We start from the raw sequence: 14,771 nt of genomic DNA, 5'->3' as shown, positions 1-14,771 counted from the left end.
AGGGGCTGCTTGAAGGCAACAGGGAGGAGGAAAGATAACACCCGTCCCAGGAGAGTTTCTGCCTCAATGTCCTTATCTGCAAAATAAGAGGCATCTCTAGAAGTATTTCCACAGGCTCTTCCAGTGCCTAAAGCTCCAGTTCTGTGTTCTGGGAGTCCATTGTAAGGATTCATTTCCTGTGCTGTACAGGCTGCACTCCGGATTCAATAGTCACCTTATCTGATGAAAAGAGGGAACTATAGCTGGGGGGTGGGGGGGGGGTGGGTGGAGGGCTGGAGAGGGGAATTCCTTGGAAAAAGTCAGTGAAATCACAAAATCATAAAACTTCATACCTAACGTTGTTTGATGAAGCCATATGGCACGCGTCTTCATTATTGCCTGTCTTGTGCTCTAGGACTGCTTGTGCTGCTGGCTGAAATCCCAAGCTCTCTCTCCTGCCTGGTCCACACCCACACTGCCAGAGCTCCTATTTCCAGATTGGGGATTCACTCAATTGGATTAAGAATTTAGACTCTCGTCAAGCAATCTAAGTGCAGAATTGTTCAGATTCTTGCCAGTGTCTTCCTAATCTTTTACTATTAGCTCACCCACACATAATTTGACAGCAGGGTTTTTGTGGGGTTTTTTGTTTTGTTTTTTTTTTAAACAGCTCAGCTTTATTGAATCCTTCCACAGCCTTCAACTCAGTTCCATTGCAGTCTTTTCCTTTATACACATATTTTCTGCTGATGAACCATTTCATTAAAGTTTGTAATTATCGGAATTCCCTGGCAGTCCAGTGGTTAGGATTCTGCATTTCCACTGCAGGGGGCATGGGTTCGATCTCTGGTCGGGGAGCTAGGATCCCACAAGGCAGCCAAAAAAAAAAAAAATTGTAATCATAGTAACAAATGGGTTTGGGAAGAAACAAAACTGACCAACTGACATTGAGCAAACAACCCAGCTGCTGGAGGCAGATGCATGGATGACCTGGAGGCTTGTCTCTGAGGCTCTGGGGCGCCCTGGGCCTTAGTAACGCTTGTTGTTACAGGAGGGGATGAAGCGTGTTGGTTAACCTAGCCGGTTGCTTAGGGGAGTGTCTATAACCAAGGGCCTGCGAGGGCCTGGTTAGGATTAAGTTTGGTAGCATGTAACAGAAAACTGCCCAAAATGATGAAAACTTCGACAAGCTCCAAGTTGAGTCCCCCTTCGCATCCCAAGTGGATGTCCCAGGGCTGATTGGCTCATCAAAATATCAAGGACCTGACTTCCTCCCTCCTATTGCCCCAGCTACCATGCAGAGTTGCCTTCCCAAGGTCACTGGTAATGGGTTATCCTCCCTGGTTGGCTGGGTCTGGCCTGGCCTTGTAGCCCAGTTCTGAGCACTGGACTCATTTTGCTCTCTGGGCTGGAGGACCCATTCTTGCCAGACCTGGTGACCTTCTGTTGGGTCACCTTACAGTAAGCCCTGAGCAGGCAGCTGCATGCCTGCGGCTTGGGCCCCCGCTGAAAAGGGCTGAGCATCACTGAGTCTGTGCTCAGCAGGCCTGGGGCCAGATGCTTCTGCATGGTAAGGGCCTCCATGACGTTTTGAGATGCTTAGCCTCGAGTGTTTCGGTGGGAGATCCTTCAAATGATCTTCAAATGATCCTTCTAAGCTCAGCGTATTTTGTTCTTTTAGGCTGAGCACAGAGCCCCTGCATTTTCTGCTTATTCTTCCTGGAGCTTAATTTTGTGTCTATGGCTTCTGAGTCTTATTTCAGAGGACTAAAATCAATTACTCTTCCTATTCTTCTCCTGGAAGCCTCTATAGGAGTTTTGTACTAATTTGGAAGACAGTGAGAAAATTAGAATTTTTTTTTTGGATGTAAGAGAGATGAATCAGTCATAAGTTTTTCATTGATAGGTGTCAAACTCCACCTGGCACATAATCTGGAAAGGGAACTTATGCACTCACATAATTGTGGAGTACAGGGAATACACTGGCTTCAGGCACTGCTGGATCCAGGTGTTTAAATTATTTTATTGGGAAGACATCTCTCTTTGCTTCTTGACTTTGCATTCCCTGTGCTGGCTTCATTCTTAGGCAGGCACTTCCCAGGTAGAAGCAAAGATGGCTCTCCACGTCTTCAGAATTAAATTCAACCAGGTGAACACCCTTGTCCAAATGTTCCCAGCACATTCCTGGTGTTCACTCTGACCTCTCACCCTGTGAACCAGTTGCTGTGGTCACTGGGTGAAACCCTTTAATTGGCCAGACTATGCTTACCTGGACCTCCTGGGTTGGGGGCAGGGATGACTTCCCCTAGGAAGCTCATTGGGCTGCACCATTAGGAAGGGGAATGTATGGGAGGCCAGCCAAATAACAGAGGTAGGAGGAGAAAAAGGAAGACATCTGTGTAATGAAATGGCTTTGTGGGGACTTCAAGAATACTTATTTCACTTCCTTCCTAGAAGGCAAGTGGAGGCACAGGGTCATAGGTCTAGTCCAGGCTGGGTCTGATGGATTAGCAGTGGCTGCCATGGCTCCGTTTTGTGAAGGCTCGGGGCTCATCGGGAAGTAGAGCCGTGATTGGTTAGTGATATCCACCACGGTTAGGGAGGCAGGAAAGGTAAGCCCAGTGCCAGGTACCTGCCACCCTAACAGATTTCATGCCCAGGCTGCTCTGGGCATGCCTAAGAGTAATTTGAAAGGGAAAACTGCCGCAGACCATCAAATACAACTTATCGTCAGTGAAGAAGGCTCCAAGCTGGCAGTAGGGCCGTACTTAGGGCATCCAAGATGGTGGTCAAGAAGTTGGTGAGGCCCGGGTGGTGGGGGCCCTGCTCCCACCCTCCTGGGCAGGCTGGGAGAGAGCCAGCCTGGTCTGGCTGTTAGGGCAAGATCATCCTGCAAAAGAAATCACGAGCGATTGTAACACTGGAAGGGGGGCTGGTGGAGGTCCAAGGAATGTAGGATTGAGGGCATCATTAGGTGTAGGACTGAGCGGATGTGTCAGAGGACAAGTTCATGAAGCACTGACCCTCTGAGAGGCCTTGACTTTCCCATCAGTCAAGTGGAGACCTTGACCACTGCCTACTTCATGCATCTTGGGAAGGTACCAATGAGACCATAGCTATGAATGTCACTTGAATGTCAACTATAAATGCTGTATCTATGACCACCATTCACGGGGTGTCTGACATATGCCAGGCTCCTGACCTGTGGTGTGTATCTTTGTAAGAACACTGTGAGGTGGGATTCTTTTTATTATCCCCATTTGGTCAATAGAAACTAGGCTGCAAAGATTAGGTCCTGACCTCAAAGGATTAGTGTTAGTCTCCAGGGCAGGCCTAGCCCTTTGTCCTCCTTGTCTAGGCATCTTTCCATCTCAGTACAGACCTTCTCTCTGCACCTTTCTCTCCCCCTCTGTAAGTTTGTTTATTTTTTCTACCTAAATACTTACCCAAAGCCTGTGTGGATCACAGAAACTAGATAAGTACAGAATTGTATCAACTGCTTTAGAAAGAGGGGTGCATAGAGGCTGTGTGTTTGATGGTCTCTTTTCCAGAGGGGGCAGTGAGAACCCGAGAGAGGAGGTGACCCACTGCAGGATGCCCCGTGCATGCGGGCAGACCCAGAACCCACGTTCTGTTAGTGTAGCCACCCCTCCCGCTCTCCAGCTTCCTGCCACTCAGTAACTCCGAGAATGTGCTCAGGGCCAGGCACTGAGCTAGGCGATTTGCTGATTGTAGCCAGGAAAGTGGAGCCACCAATTTTTCCTGCAGATGCATTCTTTCTTAAATAGGGAATCGATTTCCGACAAGATATACAGGCTTCCGATGAAGCTGCTTATGTGAATCTGGACGAAGCACCATTAATCCCCTGCCAGGGGCATTTATCTCCCTGGCTTGGGGCAGCCGCAGCCCGCTCGGATCAAGGGTGTGGTGTCGCCAGAGGAATGGGCACAGAAAGTTCAATCAGAGGGGGGTGTCCCGCGGCAGGGGGGGACTGTGGTGGGGACCACAGGGGGCTGTGCACCAGGGGCCGGTGCACAGCGCGGCACCTGTGGCCCCAGGCCTGTCCCTGCTCAGCTACAAACGAGTCCTGTGACTTGGGTCTTTCTCAGACTTTTTCCAAAGCTCTGTCTCCCCATCCATAAATGGGAATAAACGGTCTTAAATGTTCCTTCTCACTTTCAGAAGCAGGAGGTTGGACAATGGCACAGGCTTTGTAGGGAGCCAGGAGACCTGGGGCTTGAATCTGAGCTGGGCCCCTGGGTGCCATGGGTTGAATTGTATTCTGCATACAAAGTTCTGTTGGCGTTCTAAGCCCCAGGACCTCAGAATACTACCTTATTTGGAGATAGGGTCTTTACAGAGGTAATCACGTTAAAATGAGGTCAGTAGGGTGGGCCTAATCTAAGGAGAAATATGGACAGAGAGACAGGCACACGTAGAAGGAAGATGATGGGAAGAGACGCAGGCAGAAGGCGCCGTCCACTAGCCAACCAGAGAGGCCTCGGGAGGAGCCAACCCTGCCAGCATCTTGATCCCAGACTTCCAGCCTCCAGAACTGGGAAGCAAAATATTTCTGTTGTTTACACCACACAGCCTGTGGTGCTTTATTATGGCAGCCCTGGCAAACTAATGTGAGCGACTGGATCTCGGAGTTTCCTGATTAGTAATGCGGGGACAGTGACACCTGCCCTGCAGCCTTGTTATAAGAATCTGCTGAGAGGACGCATGTAAGGCACTTAGTGTGGCCCTTGGCATATAGATAGTAGCAGTGGCTTAGCCTGTGCTGTGACACCCTCCGCCACCCCCATTCCATGGGTGGGGCCTGCGGGGGGTGGCCTCAAGCCAGACCTTTCAAAGAGAACTGGGTCACCTGAGGCACCCCTTCAAAAGCCTCTCTAAATATGGAGGAGGCCAGAGAAATCACTGTTCATGTAATGCTTAATGGTTTTTAGGTAGAGAGTGGCCTCAGCCCTAATGGACAAGGCCATGAAGCTGAGGTTTCTTTATTTTTATGTCCCGGGTACACTGAGTGTGTTGAGATGCTCTGCGTAATCAATAAGTGCAGTCGTCATGGCCACTTGATGGGCATTTTGTAAAGGAGGTAGCGTGGCTTTCATGGGAAGGACACTCGCTGGATGACCCTGAGCACATCCATTATCCTCCTTGGGCCTCAGTTTCCGTATGTGCAGAGTGAAGGAGGTAGACCCACTGGGTCAGGAGTTCTTAGCTGTGTCTACAAAGGCCTAGAAGTTACGTCTAAACTCCTTGCATGCACGTGCTTGGTACACACATGTCCGTAACTAGTTCTGTGCCCACCTGTTGGAACTGGGGGCATCAGCCTCCCAAACTGTCCACAGTGACTCGCGTGGACAGCCTCTCAGGGCTGCGGGTTCCTGGCTGCTCTGGGATTCTGGAGCTCTGGTTTAAAAGCTGTTTCTAAGACTCGAGAAGCAAGTCCTATAGAGGTGGCTGCTCTGAGTTACTAGGATGGGCTGGTTCTGGAATATATAGAAAGAGCTCCCCAGAGAGCTGATATCTGGGGTATTGCTGGCCAGGGAGGCCCTAGCTGCCCAGCATCATTATCCTCTGCTTTTGGCCTTCTCTCCTGCTCCACAGGCCCTCGGTGCTGTCCTCTCAGCCCCACTGCCTGCTTCTCTCCTAGATGCTACACTGGCCTAACCCATCTGCCTGCTTCTACACTGGCCCCACCCCCATTACACTTGGCATAAAACCCAAATCCCTTCGATCTCTACCTGATCCGGCCTCCACCTGCCTCTCTGAAGGCATCCTCTCCCTCCCGCTACTCTAGGGCTGAGCTGCAGCCTCACTGGCCTTGGTCAGAACCCCATGCTCTAGGCTTGGTCCCCACCTGGATCTTCGCCTTTGCTGGGTCCTCTCTGCCTGGAACCTTCTTCTCCACATCTTCCACTGCCTGGCTCCCCCTTCAGGTTTCAAACCAGACATCAGCTCTTCCAGGAAGCCTTTTGTCACCCCATCTAAGTAGATTCCCCTCCTTCTCTTGTCCTCCATCAGTGCACCTGGTTTGCTTCCTTCGTGGCGCTAACACAATCTGCAATGAAATATTTATGTGTTTTCTTCCCCCACTGAGATGTCAACTGACGAAGGAAAGAACTGAGTCATACGTCACAGTGCCTGGCTCACGGTAGCATTTAATAAATGCTTGTAGGCCCCCGCTATCATGCATGGCTCAGATTTAAATAGTGGCAATACCAAGTGGTGGTGAGGGCGTGGAAGCTCATACAGCTGGTGGGAGTGTGCAATGGCACCACCACTTTGGAGAGCAATTTTGTAGGTTTTCATCAAGTCGCACATATGCTTACCATGTGACCAGCAATTCCACGCCCGGATATTCACCCAACAGAAATAAAAACACTTGTCCACACAAAGACTTGTACACAAATATGCAGGCTTGTTCATCACAACCAAACACTAGAAACAAACCCATCACCCATCTAGAACAGGCAAGAGCACTGCACCCCCATAGCCCGACTGTGCAAGGGAGGAGGCAGCCCCAGGAGGTGGCCAAGAATCCTCACCGGAGTGACGCGGGGCTTAATATTCATGGGTGTTGAACACACATGGGATGGAGAAGGACCGGGCAGATGGAGGGCAGGCCTGGTCGGGGAGGTCCCTGGAGACACACTTTCTGGGCACCGTGCTGCCTACTCGGAGAGCAGGGACCGGCTGCTTGGGGGAACCCAGCCCCGGTGCTGCCTGTGTGCGCAAGATTCTTGCAAAATGCCAATTAAGACATTTGACCCAAATTCGGATAACAGCCTTTTTCCTGTGTCAAGTTGAGCTAATAATATACATTTATTCATAATTTATGAGGCCTAGTAAGTGGGAACAATTAAGGAAAAGGCCTGGATAAAACCTGTTTCTCTTAAGCATCACACAGGACTGTCTCTGTTCGCTAAGGAGGTTTTACACGTCTCTGCCTGCCATGAAACTGTATTTTTATTATTTTTTATAAGTTGTCATTTCTGCTTGCTACCATTTATTGAGTACTTACCGAGGCAGGCTATAGCATTGCCTCGTTTAATATCAACTGTAGGAGGCAGGTGGTGCTGTCCCATTTTACAGATGAGACAGTTGAGCTGCAGAGAGGTGAGGGGACTTGCCCAAGGGGTCACAGCTGGTGAGTGGGGGTTATGATTCAGGTCTGCCAGACCCCAGCGCCGATGGTGTCCTTCTTCTGTGTCAGCCTTCCCGCCCCCCCAAGGCTGTTTCTGAATCTGCAGGGCAGCCCTTCTGCTGGTGACTGTTAAACTTGGCAGACCAGGGTGAGAAGGTGATTACCTTCTGAGTCCATCAGTCTGGGGTTAGGCCTGAGAATCTGCATTATTTCTAACAGGTTCCCAGGTGGTTCTGCCCCTGCTGGTCCTGGGACCACACTCTGAGATGCACTGGTTCAGTCGGTGCTGTTACCAGGTCCTCCATGACTCCCTTCTACCCCACCCACCACCAGCAGGTGGGTTTATGGCCTTCTAGACCTTTTCCTGTGTATTGGCACAGTATTCTCATACATATTATTGTGAGAAATATGTAGCTTGAGTCTCTCTCTTTACATATAGGGATAATTTTTTACCCGCTGATATTCTGCAGTTTAGTGTTTTATATAACATGCCGTGGAGAACGTACACAACGGCCTCACTTTCTTTTCAACAGCACCATAGTGTTCTGCGATAAGGTGACTATAGCTTTACTTATCTGTTGTCTACTGATGGGTGGTCTTCCACACTTTAGACATTACAAATATTCCTGGGAACATGGGTGAGTGTTTTTCCAGAACACAGCAATCACTCAATGATGTCAGCTCTTATTATTACTGCTTTTTGTTGTTTCATTATTCATATAGAGGGATTGTTGCCTTCCAGAAATCCCCTTTCAAGTGGGAGCAGTTATATAAAGGAGTAGATCTCTATTTATAGGTGGTAATTAAGTTTTCAACAAAACAGTTCTGGTAAAAGCAAAGAGGTGCTCTGTGGGCAGGGCTTTGAGGGGTGTATAGGAGTGCAGAGGAGGCTGGGACGGAGCAGCAGGCAGGGGGATTGGTACTGCCAGGGCCCGACTTAGCTCCTGGTAGATTCAACCGTTGGAAGAGGATGAGGCAGATCTTCGACATTTCTTGGTCACTTGGCAAAGTCAGGCCTTGGACAAAGGCAGCCACGGGTTCCGACGGGCGCATGCTGAGTAAGAGGGTCCCTGCTGGGGTCTAGCCAAGCTCAGCTCTGACCCACCTCCTTCCTTCCTGTCTCCTCAGGGCGGGGGATCCGGGGAGGAGCAACTCTGCGCTGACTTTCCGGAGCTCGACCTCTCCCAGCTGGACGCCAGCGACTTCGACTCAGCAACCTGCTTGGAGGAGCTGCAGTGGTGCTCGGAAAACTCCGAGACCGAGCCCAGTCAGTACAGCCCAGACGACGCGGAGCTCTTCCAGGTACGCCCCCCAGAACCTCAAGACCCCCTGCCTGGCCGTGCCTCTCTCAGCCCCTGAGCCACCTTCTACACTTGTTTGTGCGAAGAAGTCTCCTTAATCATCAAAGCTCTCGGGGCCCCGTCTCTCGTCCTGGATCTGCACTTGATCTTGGGCAGCGCTTGCCCTCTGGCCAGGCTGTATGATTGCCTCTGGGAAGTGAGGGCTGAGAAGAGCTGCTCTCTCTATGCCCCCCGTTAGAACCAAGTCCCTCTGTGAGCCAGGGCAGGTTCCAAGGCCTCCCTTCCCTGTATGATCTCACCGAACTCTCATTCCCACCCTGTGAAGCAGGTGAGGTTATTTCCCCGCTTTATAGGTGAGGAAACTGAGGCTTGGAGAAGGTTAGTTACAGGCTTAGGGTGATTTACTTCGTCCATAGCTGAACTAGATTTAAACCCAGTTCGCCTGCCCCCTGAGCCAGAGCTTTATAACCATGCTGACGCCGTAATGGAAATGACTCACGTTCTCTGTGGCAGCACTGTCCCTGTTTGTGTGTATTAACTCATTTAATTTTCTTAACAACTCGCAGGCAGGAGTATAGTCATCTCCATTTTTCAGTTGGAGCCTCAAGGTTCTTTGAAAAGAGGCAGTGCCAAGAACTGCAGTGCGTATCTATGCCTCTCCCCCACGTGCCCCCCTTCCCAGCCTCAGAGGCACATTTCCTTTAAGAAGACCTCGAAATGGGATAACGTGATGTCTGGGATTTGCTTCAGAATAAAGCCATCCCTGCATGCATGTGTGGGTGTGGGTGTACGGCATGGAGGGTGATAGGTGAAATAAGATTGGCCGTGTTGAAGCTGGGTGATGGGTACATTTGGACTCATTATTCTTTCCTTGAAATATGCTCCCCTATAAAGATTGAGGGAAGAAGCCATAGCCCCCTGTGCCTGTCTGGCAATATAATAATAACAATACCAGCAACACTATAATAACATACCGTGTGCCAAGTCGATGTGCCATGGGCATCATCGCAAACAGACCTCCTGACGGATTGTATCGTTCCTCCTAGAAATGTTTATGCAGCTCCCCGTGTGTGTCAGACACTGTGTTCCACAGTGGACTCCACGGTCTAGAGGCAAGACTGACCCTAGATCAGGTAATACATAAACAGACAGCGGCCACTTGTGACACGGGCACAATAAGAGTAAAGCGGGGATGAGGAGAGCATCTAAGGACTGGGTCGTTAGGAAAGGCCTTGCTAAGGAGGAGATGCTTCAGCTGAAGGATGAGGAGGAGGAGCCACGTGATGAGTGATGATCGCAGAGCCAGGAAGCAGGAAGCCTTGCTGTATTGGGGAACCAAAGGGCTGGAGGGCAGTAGCTAAGAGGAAAGTGCCAGGAAATAGTTGGGGGGTGGGGGTGGGCTAGGCAGGGGACAGATCATGCAGGCTCTTCTGGGCCATGTTAAGGAGTTGGATTTTTCCCAAGATTATTCTAACCTATTAGTAACCCATTTTGCAGGTGAGGAAAGTGATGCTCAGAGAGGTTAAGTAACTTGCCCAGAGCCGCACAGTTAGGAAGGGTCAGAGTGTAGACTCTAACGCAGGAACCCAGACCCCTCACTGCTGTGTAACCTCTCTGCCAATCCTACGAGGATCAGCAGGCTGGGCCCTAGTTCTGGCTCCTTCGGGGACCTCCATTCTTTCTCACAACCATGGGGTTAACTACGCTATGCTGCTCCGTCCCTCAGAGGTGGCCAACTTCCAGGAAACGCTTTCAGGTTATGGAGAGCTAATGAGTGAGAGGGGTTTAGGTGCTGCATGGAGAGCATCCCCACCTAAACTGTACAGGCCTCGCGTACTCAGAGACTGGCCAGACCCACGCGTGAGCTCCTGCCGAGGTCCTACTATGAGCATGAAATGGTCTCAGATACAGGTTAGCCCGATGTGGCCCTTGGGCTCTTGGCACAGCAAGGAAGGCAGAAGCATTTTCACGGACAGGTAGGACTGTGGCAGAACCCTGCCCACCCAGCCGCGCTCGCCTTCGTGGCCTGCACTCCGCCCCTGCTCCACGCGTTACACACCCGTGTGCCTGTGTGGGTGACTATGTGATTAGTGCCTGGTTCCTAGCCCCCGCCCCCATCCTAAGCCCCCGAGCTTTGGGGCTGATAGAGCGTTGTGCACTGTTGGATTCCCAGGGCTCTGCATGGAGCCGGGCGCTTTCTTGGGGCTTAAAAAATATTTATCAAATGAATACATCCTTCGACACCCAGCTCTCATGTTAGCTCCTCCAAAGGCAGGTGGTCCGTCGCTTCTTTTCTGGGCTCCCGTCCCGTATATGTGCATGCATGTGACCTTCAGACGTCGAGCTCCTTGAGGACAAACAACATTTTGTTCTTCTCTGGGGCCCTTGCACATTGAAAAGGCTCAATCATGTGTGTCGAATGAAGAAACTGATTGTAGTATTTTCTTTCCTGCCAAGGACCAGACGTGACCCATCCAAAGTCCTTGAGCTGGGATACAGGGGCCAGAGGTTCTAATACCTGCTCTGCCACTAACTGGGACAGAGTCCTTATCTGACCAGTGGCAGTCATAGAGCTATGCTGCCTTGTGTCAGAGCCGTGGTCTCACTAGTCAGGTGATGAACTCTCCATTGCTATGGAAACAGACAGGGAGCGTGGAGAACAGCTGCCCTTACAAGAGTTGACAACTGCTCGGGGGCAGGGACAGTGCCTTCCGTTTCTCTGTGTGCCCAGAGTCCTGGGGCCAGGGTCACAATAGGCTAAACTTAGTAAGTATTTTTGGAGGAAGCAGACGTTTGGTTCTATCACCGTGTGCCACGTGGCCTCGGGCTGGCAGCTCTTTGCTGTTGGGCCTCAGGTTCCTCAGGTGAGACATGAGGAACGAGCATGGATTGGATTAGTGGTTCTTCATCTGTTGTAGGGTGAGAGTCACTGGGTCCTTTCAGACTCTGATGACATCTGTGGACCCAACCCCAGAAAAAAAGAAGGGAAACTGATTTCCTGGGTTTCCTGCGCCCCAGGGAAGCCCTGGAATGCCGGGTGATTTCTGAGCATTCTTCTGGCCCTGAGAGCCTAACCTCTGTTCTATGTCATTCCTTCAAGCCCCTCTAAGCGCTCAGAATGAAGCCTTCTCCCTCCAGTTGCTGGGAGGCTCCTTTCCCTTCAGCCTAGGAGAGCTCAGGAAGGTTGGGGGTGGTGCCGCGTCTATTAATATCCCTTCCTCGGCTGATTAACTCTCCATTAATTTGCACTCCGTTTCTAAGCGGAGCTGGGAGAGCGGAGCTGATGGGCCCGGGAAGAGGAGAGGGGCAGCGTGGCTCCCTGAGATGTGTTATCCTAGGGTGTCCGTGGGGCGATGCGGAGGGCAGGGATGGACGTTCTTCCCAGCCAGGGTCAGGACCCGCAGCCCCGCCTGGCTGTTTCAGAGCTGGCGCGGCCCAGGGAGGGCCGAGGAGAGAGCGGGGAGGCCTTCTGTCAGTCATTTTGTTTTTACCCAACCTGTTGGGGCTCCTTGGGGGTCTCTGCCACCTGGTGTCCATTTCTGCACCTTGCCGGGTGCCTAGGAAGTCCTTGACCATCTTCCCCACCCCCTCCTGACCTTGACACGTCTCTTTCCGGGACCTTCATTCCCCCCACCCCTAAAGGAAAGGCAGATCGGCTTCCCCATGAGCCCCAACGGAGATGGACCTGCGGTGTTGCCTGGAGGGCTGTGTGGAGAAAGATAGGGCATGGAAGGAGCGAGAGCCGCATCAGTTAGTGACTTGGGGGGGGAGGGATGAGGACAGCAGCACACGGGCTGCGTGTTTGACATCCCTGGCCACTATGTGACCCCTGCAGGCCCTGCGAGCGCTGGTATTTGTGATCATTCAGAACGTCTCCGGGCCATGCTCCTCTCCCTGTGAAAGAGGGAACCCTCATTCCACCCAGGGCTGATGACATCGTTTCTGAATAACTTCCCTCTAGAATCTGTTTTTTTGAGACGCTAATCTCAGTCTGTCCCCAGTGGTCAGAGTTCATTATTTGGTTTACTCATTCTTTCATTCAGCAAACCCGCCTGGAGCCCCCCATGCCCCAGGCACCGAGCTAGGCCCAGGAACATTCCACAGAGCCCTTGTGTCACTGCCTCCAGACTGGCCTTCCTAGTAACCCTTGCAGGGAAGCCAAGCAGCGATCATGTCTTCCTGTTTACCGAAAGGCAGCAAGGCTTAGAAGCGGGAAATGACTTGCCCAAGATCACACTGTCAGTGGCAGAGTCCCCCATGGTCAGCAAGAGTGGTCCTTGAGTCCCAGATCCCAAGATCGTAACTCCCCATTGTTGCAGAAAGGGGGACCCCTTCCAGGGTCTGAGAGTGGACTCTTGTCTAACACTCAGAAATGAATTGTCTGAGGAGACACACGTGCTGACAAAGCAAGAGACTTTCTTGGGAAGAGGCACCCGGGCGGAGAGCAGGAGGGTAAGGGAACCCTGGAGAACTGCTCTGCCACGTGGCTCGTGGCTTGTAGTCTCAGGTTTTATGGTGATGGGATTAGCTTCCGGGTTGTGTCTGGCCAATCACTGTGACTCAGGGTCCTGCCTGGTGGCACACACATCACCCAGCCAAGGTGGATTCCAGGGAGAAGGGTTCTGGGAGATTGGTAGGACATATGGACTGGCGTCTCCTCTCTCTTTTTGACCTTTCCTGAATTCTTCCGGTTAGTGATAGCTTGTTTGTTCTGCGTTCCTTACCAGGACCTCCTGTCATAAGATAAAACTCATGCAAATGGTTACTATGGTGTCTGGCCAGGGCGGGCAGTTTCAGTCAGTGGTTCCCCTAACACCGCCAGGCTGGACGAATTGTTCTGGAAACACAGGGCTGGGGGTCCGGACTGAGGATGGCGGTGTGAGTCACCACTTGAGCCCCACTGCATTCTGAACCAGAGTCCTGGGCCAGGATCTGCCCTTGGACCACCATCCCTGGGGGTCGGGTCAGGCTCAACCAAAACCTTCTTTCGACTTTTCTTTTATTCTTAGCCCTGTTCCAAAATTACAAACACGTTTGTTCTCTTCTCCCCGTGTCCCCCCTTCGAATTACTCAGCTGCTGCTCCGGCTGCAAGGCCTGGAACAGATTTAGTGCAGCCAAAAGGCCGTCACGAGATGCGTATTTCAAATGAACTTCCTGAAGAAAGGATAAACAGCCTGACCTGGGAAGGGAAAGAGTGCTGGGGAAGGCATCATGTGACAGAAGTGCCTCTTGCCAGAACAGGCCCAGCAACCAGGGTTTACTAAATGAGGCGCTTAGTGCCTCACCTAGTAGCAGTGTGATCTCTGTGCCCCAGGACTGATGGGCCGGTGTCTGTGGGTGGGCTGGGAGTGTGCACGCCGACCTTCGTGTTATAGATCTGACACATCAGGGAAGGAAGCTTCTTGGTTTATCTTCGTGTGCTGCGCTCTGTGTAAGCCCTGCCTCTGCCCCGGATTTGCTATGTGATTGAATGAAACATACCCAAGACCCGTTAGTCAGCCTCCATAAGCCTCAGTTTCCTCAAATGCAAAATGGCTATTGAAATAGTACCCCTTCCCTCAGAGGCTATTGTGGGGTTTACCCAAGGCAGTATTTACAAAGCCTTCCTATTCCTCTCATCAGCCAAATTCTGTGCCTGGCTTTGGCGCTAGGTTTCCCTCTGCCTGGAATCTTCTTTCCTGAGCTCTCTGCCTGGCGGGTCCCTTCTCATCTTTCAAGCCTAAGTTTCAGTATTAGCTGCTCAGAGCAGCCTTCTCTGACCACTGTAACTAGCCTATAAATTTTCACCATTTCCTTATTCTCCATCTAAACTCCCTTTTGTTTTTTTTCCCGGGCTTTCTCACTCTCTGAAATGATCTGGTTTTGTTTCCTTGCTTAACTCTTTTCTCCACTGGAGGGTAAACACCATGGGGGTAGGGGCTGTACTGGTCTTGGCATGTTCTATCACCAGTGCCGGGACAGGCCAGGCGCAGAGGAGCCGTCCAGCACATGTGTGTTAGGAGAAGCGGGGGAGGGAAGAGGAGGGGCGGAATTTCTCACCACCACCATCATCTTCTTCTTCATCAGCAGCATAGCAGGAATCATAGTGGTGGTGGTGGAGGTGGAGGTGGTGGAGGTGGTGGAGTTGGTGGTGGAGGTGGTGGAGGTGGTGGAGGTGGTGGAGGTAGAGGTGGTGCTGGTGGAGGTGGAGGTGGAGGTGGCGGAGGTGGTGGTGGCGGTGGAGGTGGCGGAGGTGGTGGTGGCGGCGGTGGCGGAGGCGGTGGTGGAGGTGGAGGTGGTGGTGGAGGTGGAGGTGGTGGACGTGGTGGAGGTGGTGTTGGGGGGGAGGGGGAGG

At 51.7% G+C, this 14,771-nt stretch overlaps 1 protein-coding gene across 3 annotated transcripts in view; it reads left to right on the top strand.

Annotated features, from left to right (window-relative positions):
* The window catches only part of PPARGC1B (PPARG coactivator 1 beta), a 116,420-nt gene that overhangs the window by 68,032 nt on the left and 33,617 nt on the right, over nt 1-14,771 (top strand). For all 3 annotated transcript variants that reach the window (XR_009053148.1, XR_009053149.1, XM_057731234.1), the window contains exon 2: nt 8,264-8,437. Coding sequence is in view for 1 of the 3 variants with exons in the window: in XM_057731234.1 (XP_057587217.1) it covers nt 8,264-8,437 (174 nt within the window). In the remaining 2 variants the exon portion in view is untranslated. The remainder of the gene's footprint in view (nt 1-8,263; nt 8,438-14,771) is intronic.

The sequence above is a fragment of the Hippopotamus amphibius genome, chromosome 1 (assembly GCF_030028045.1).
Source record: "Hippopotamus amphibius kiboko isolate mHipAmp2 chromosome 1, mHipAmp2.hap2, whole genome shotgun sequence".
NCBI classification, from domain to species: domain Eukaryota; kingdom Metazoa; phylum Chordata; class Mammalia; order Artiodactyla; family Hippopotamidae; genus Hippopotamus; species Hippopotamus amphibius.
This window is presented reverse-complemented; position numbering and strand designations above follow the sequence as displayed.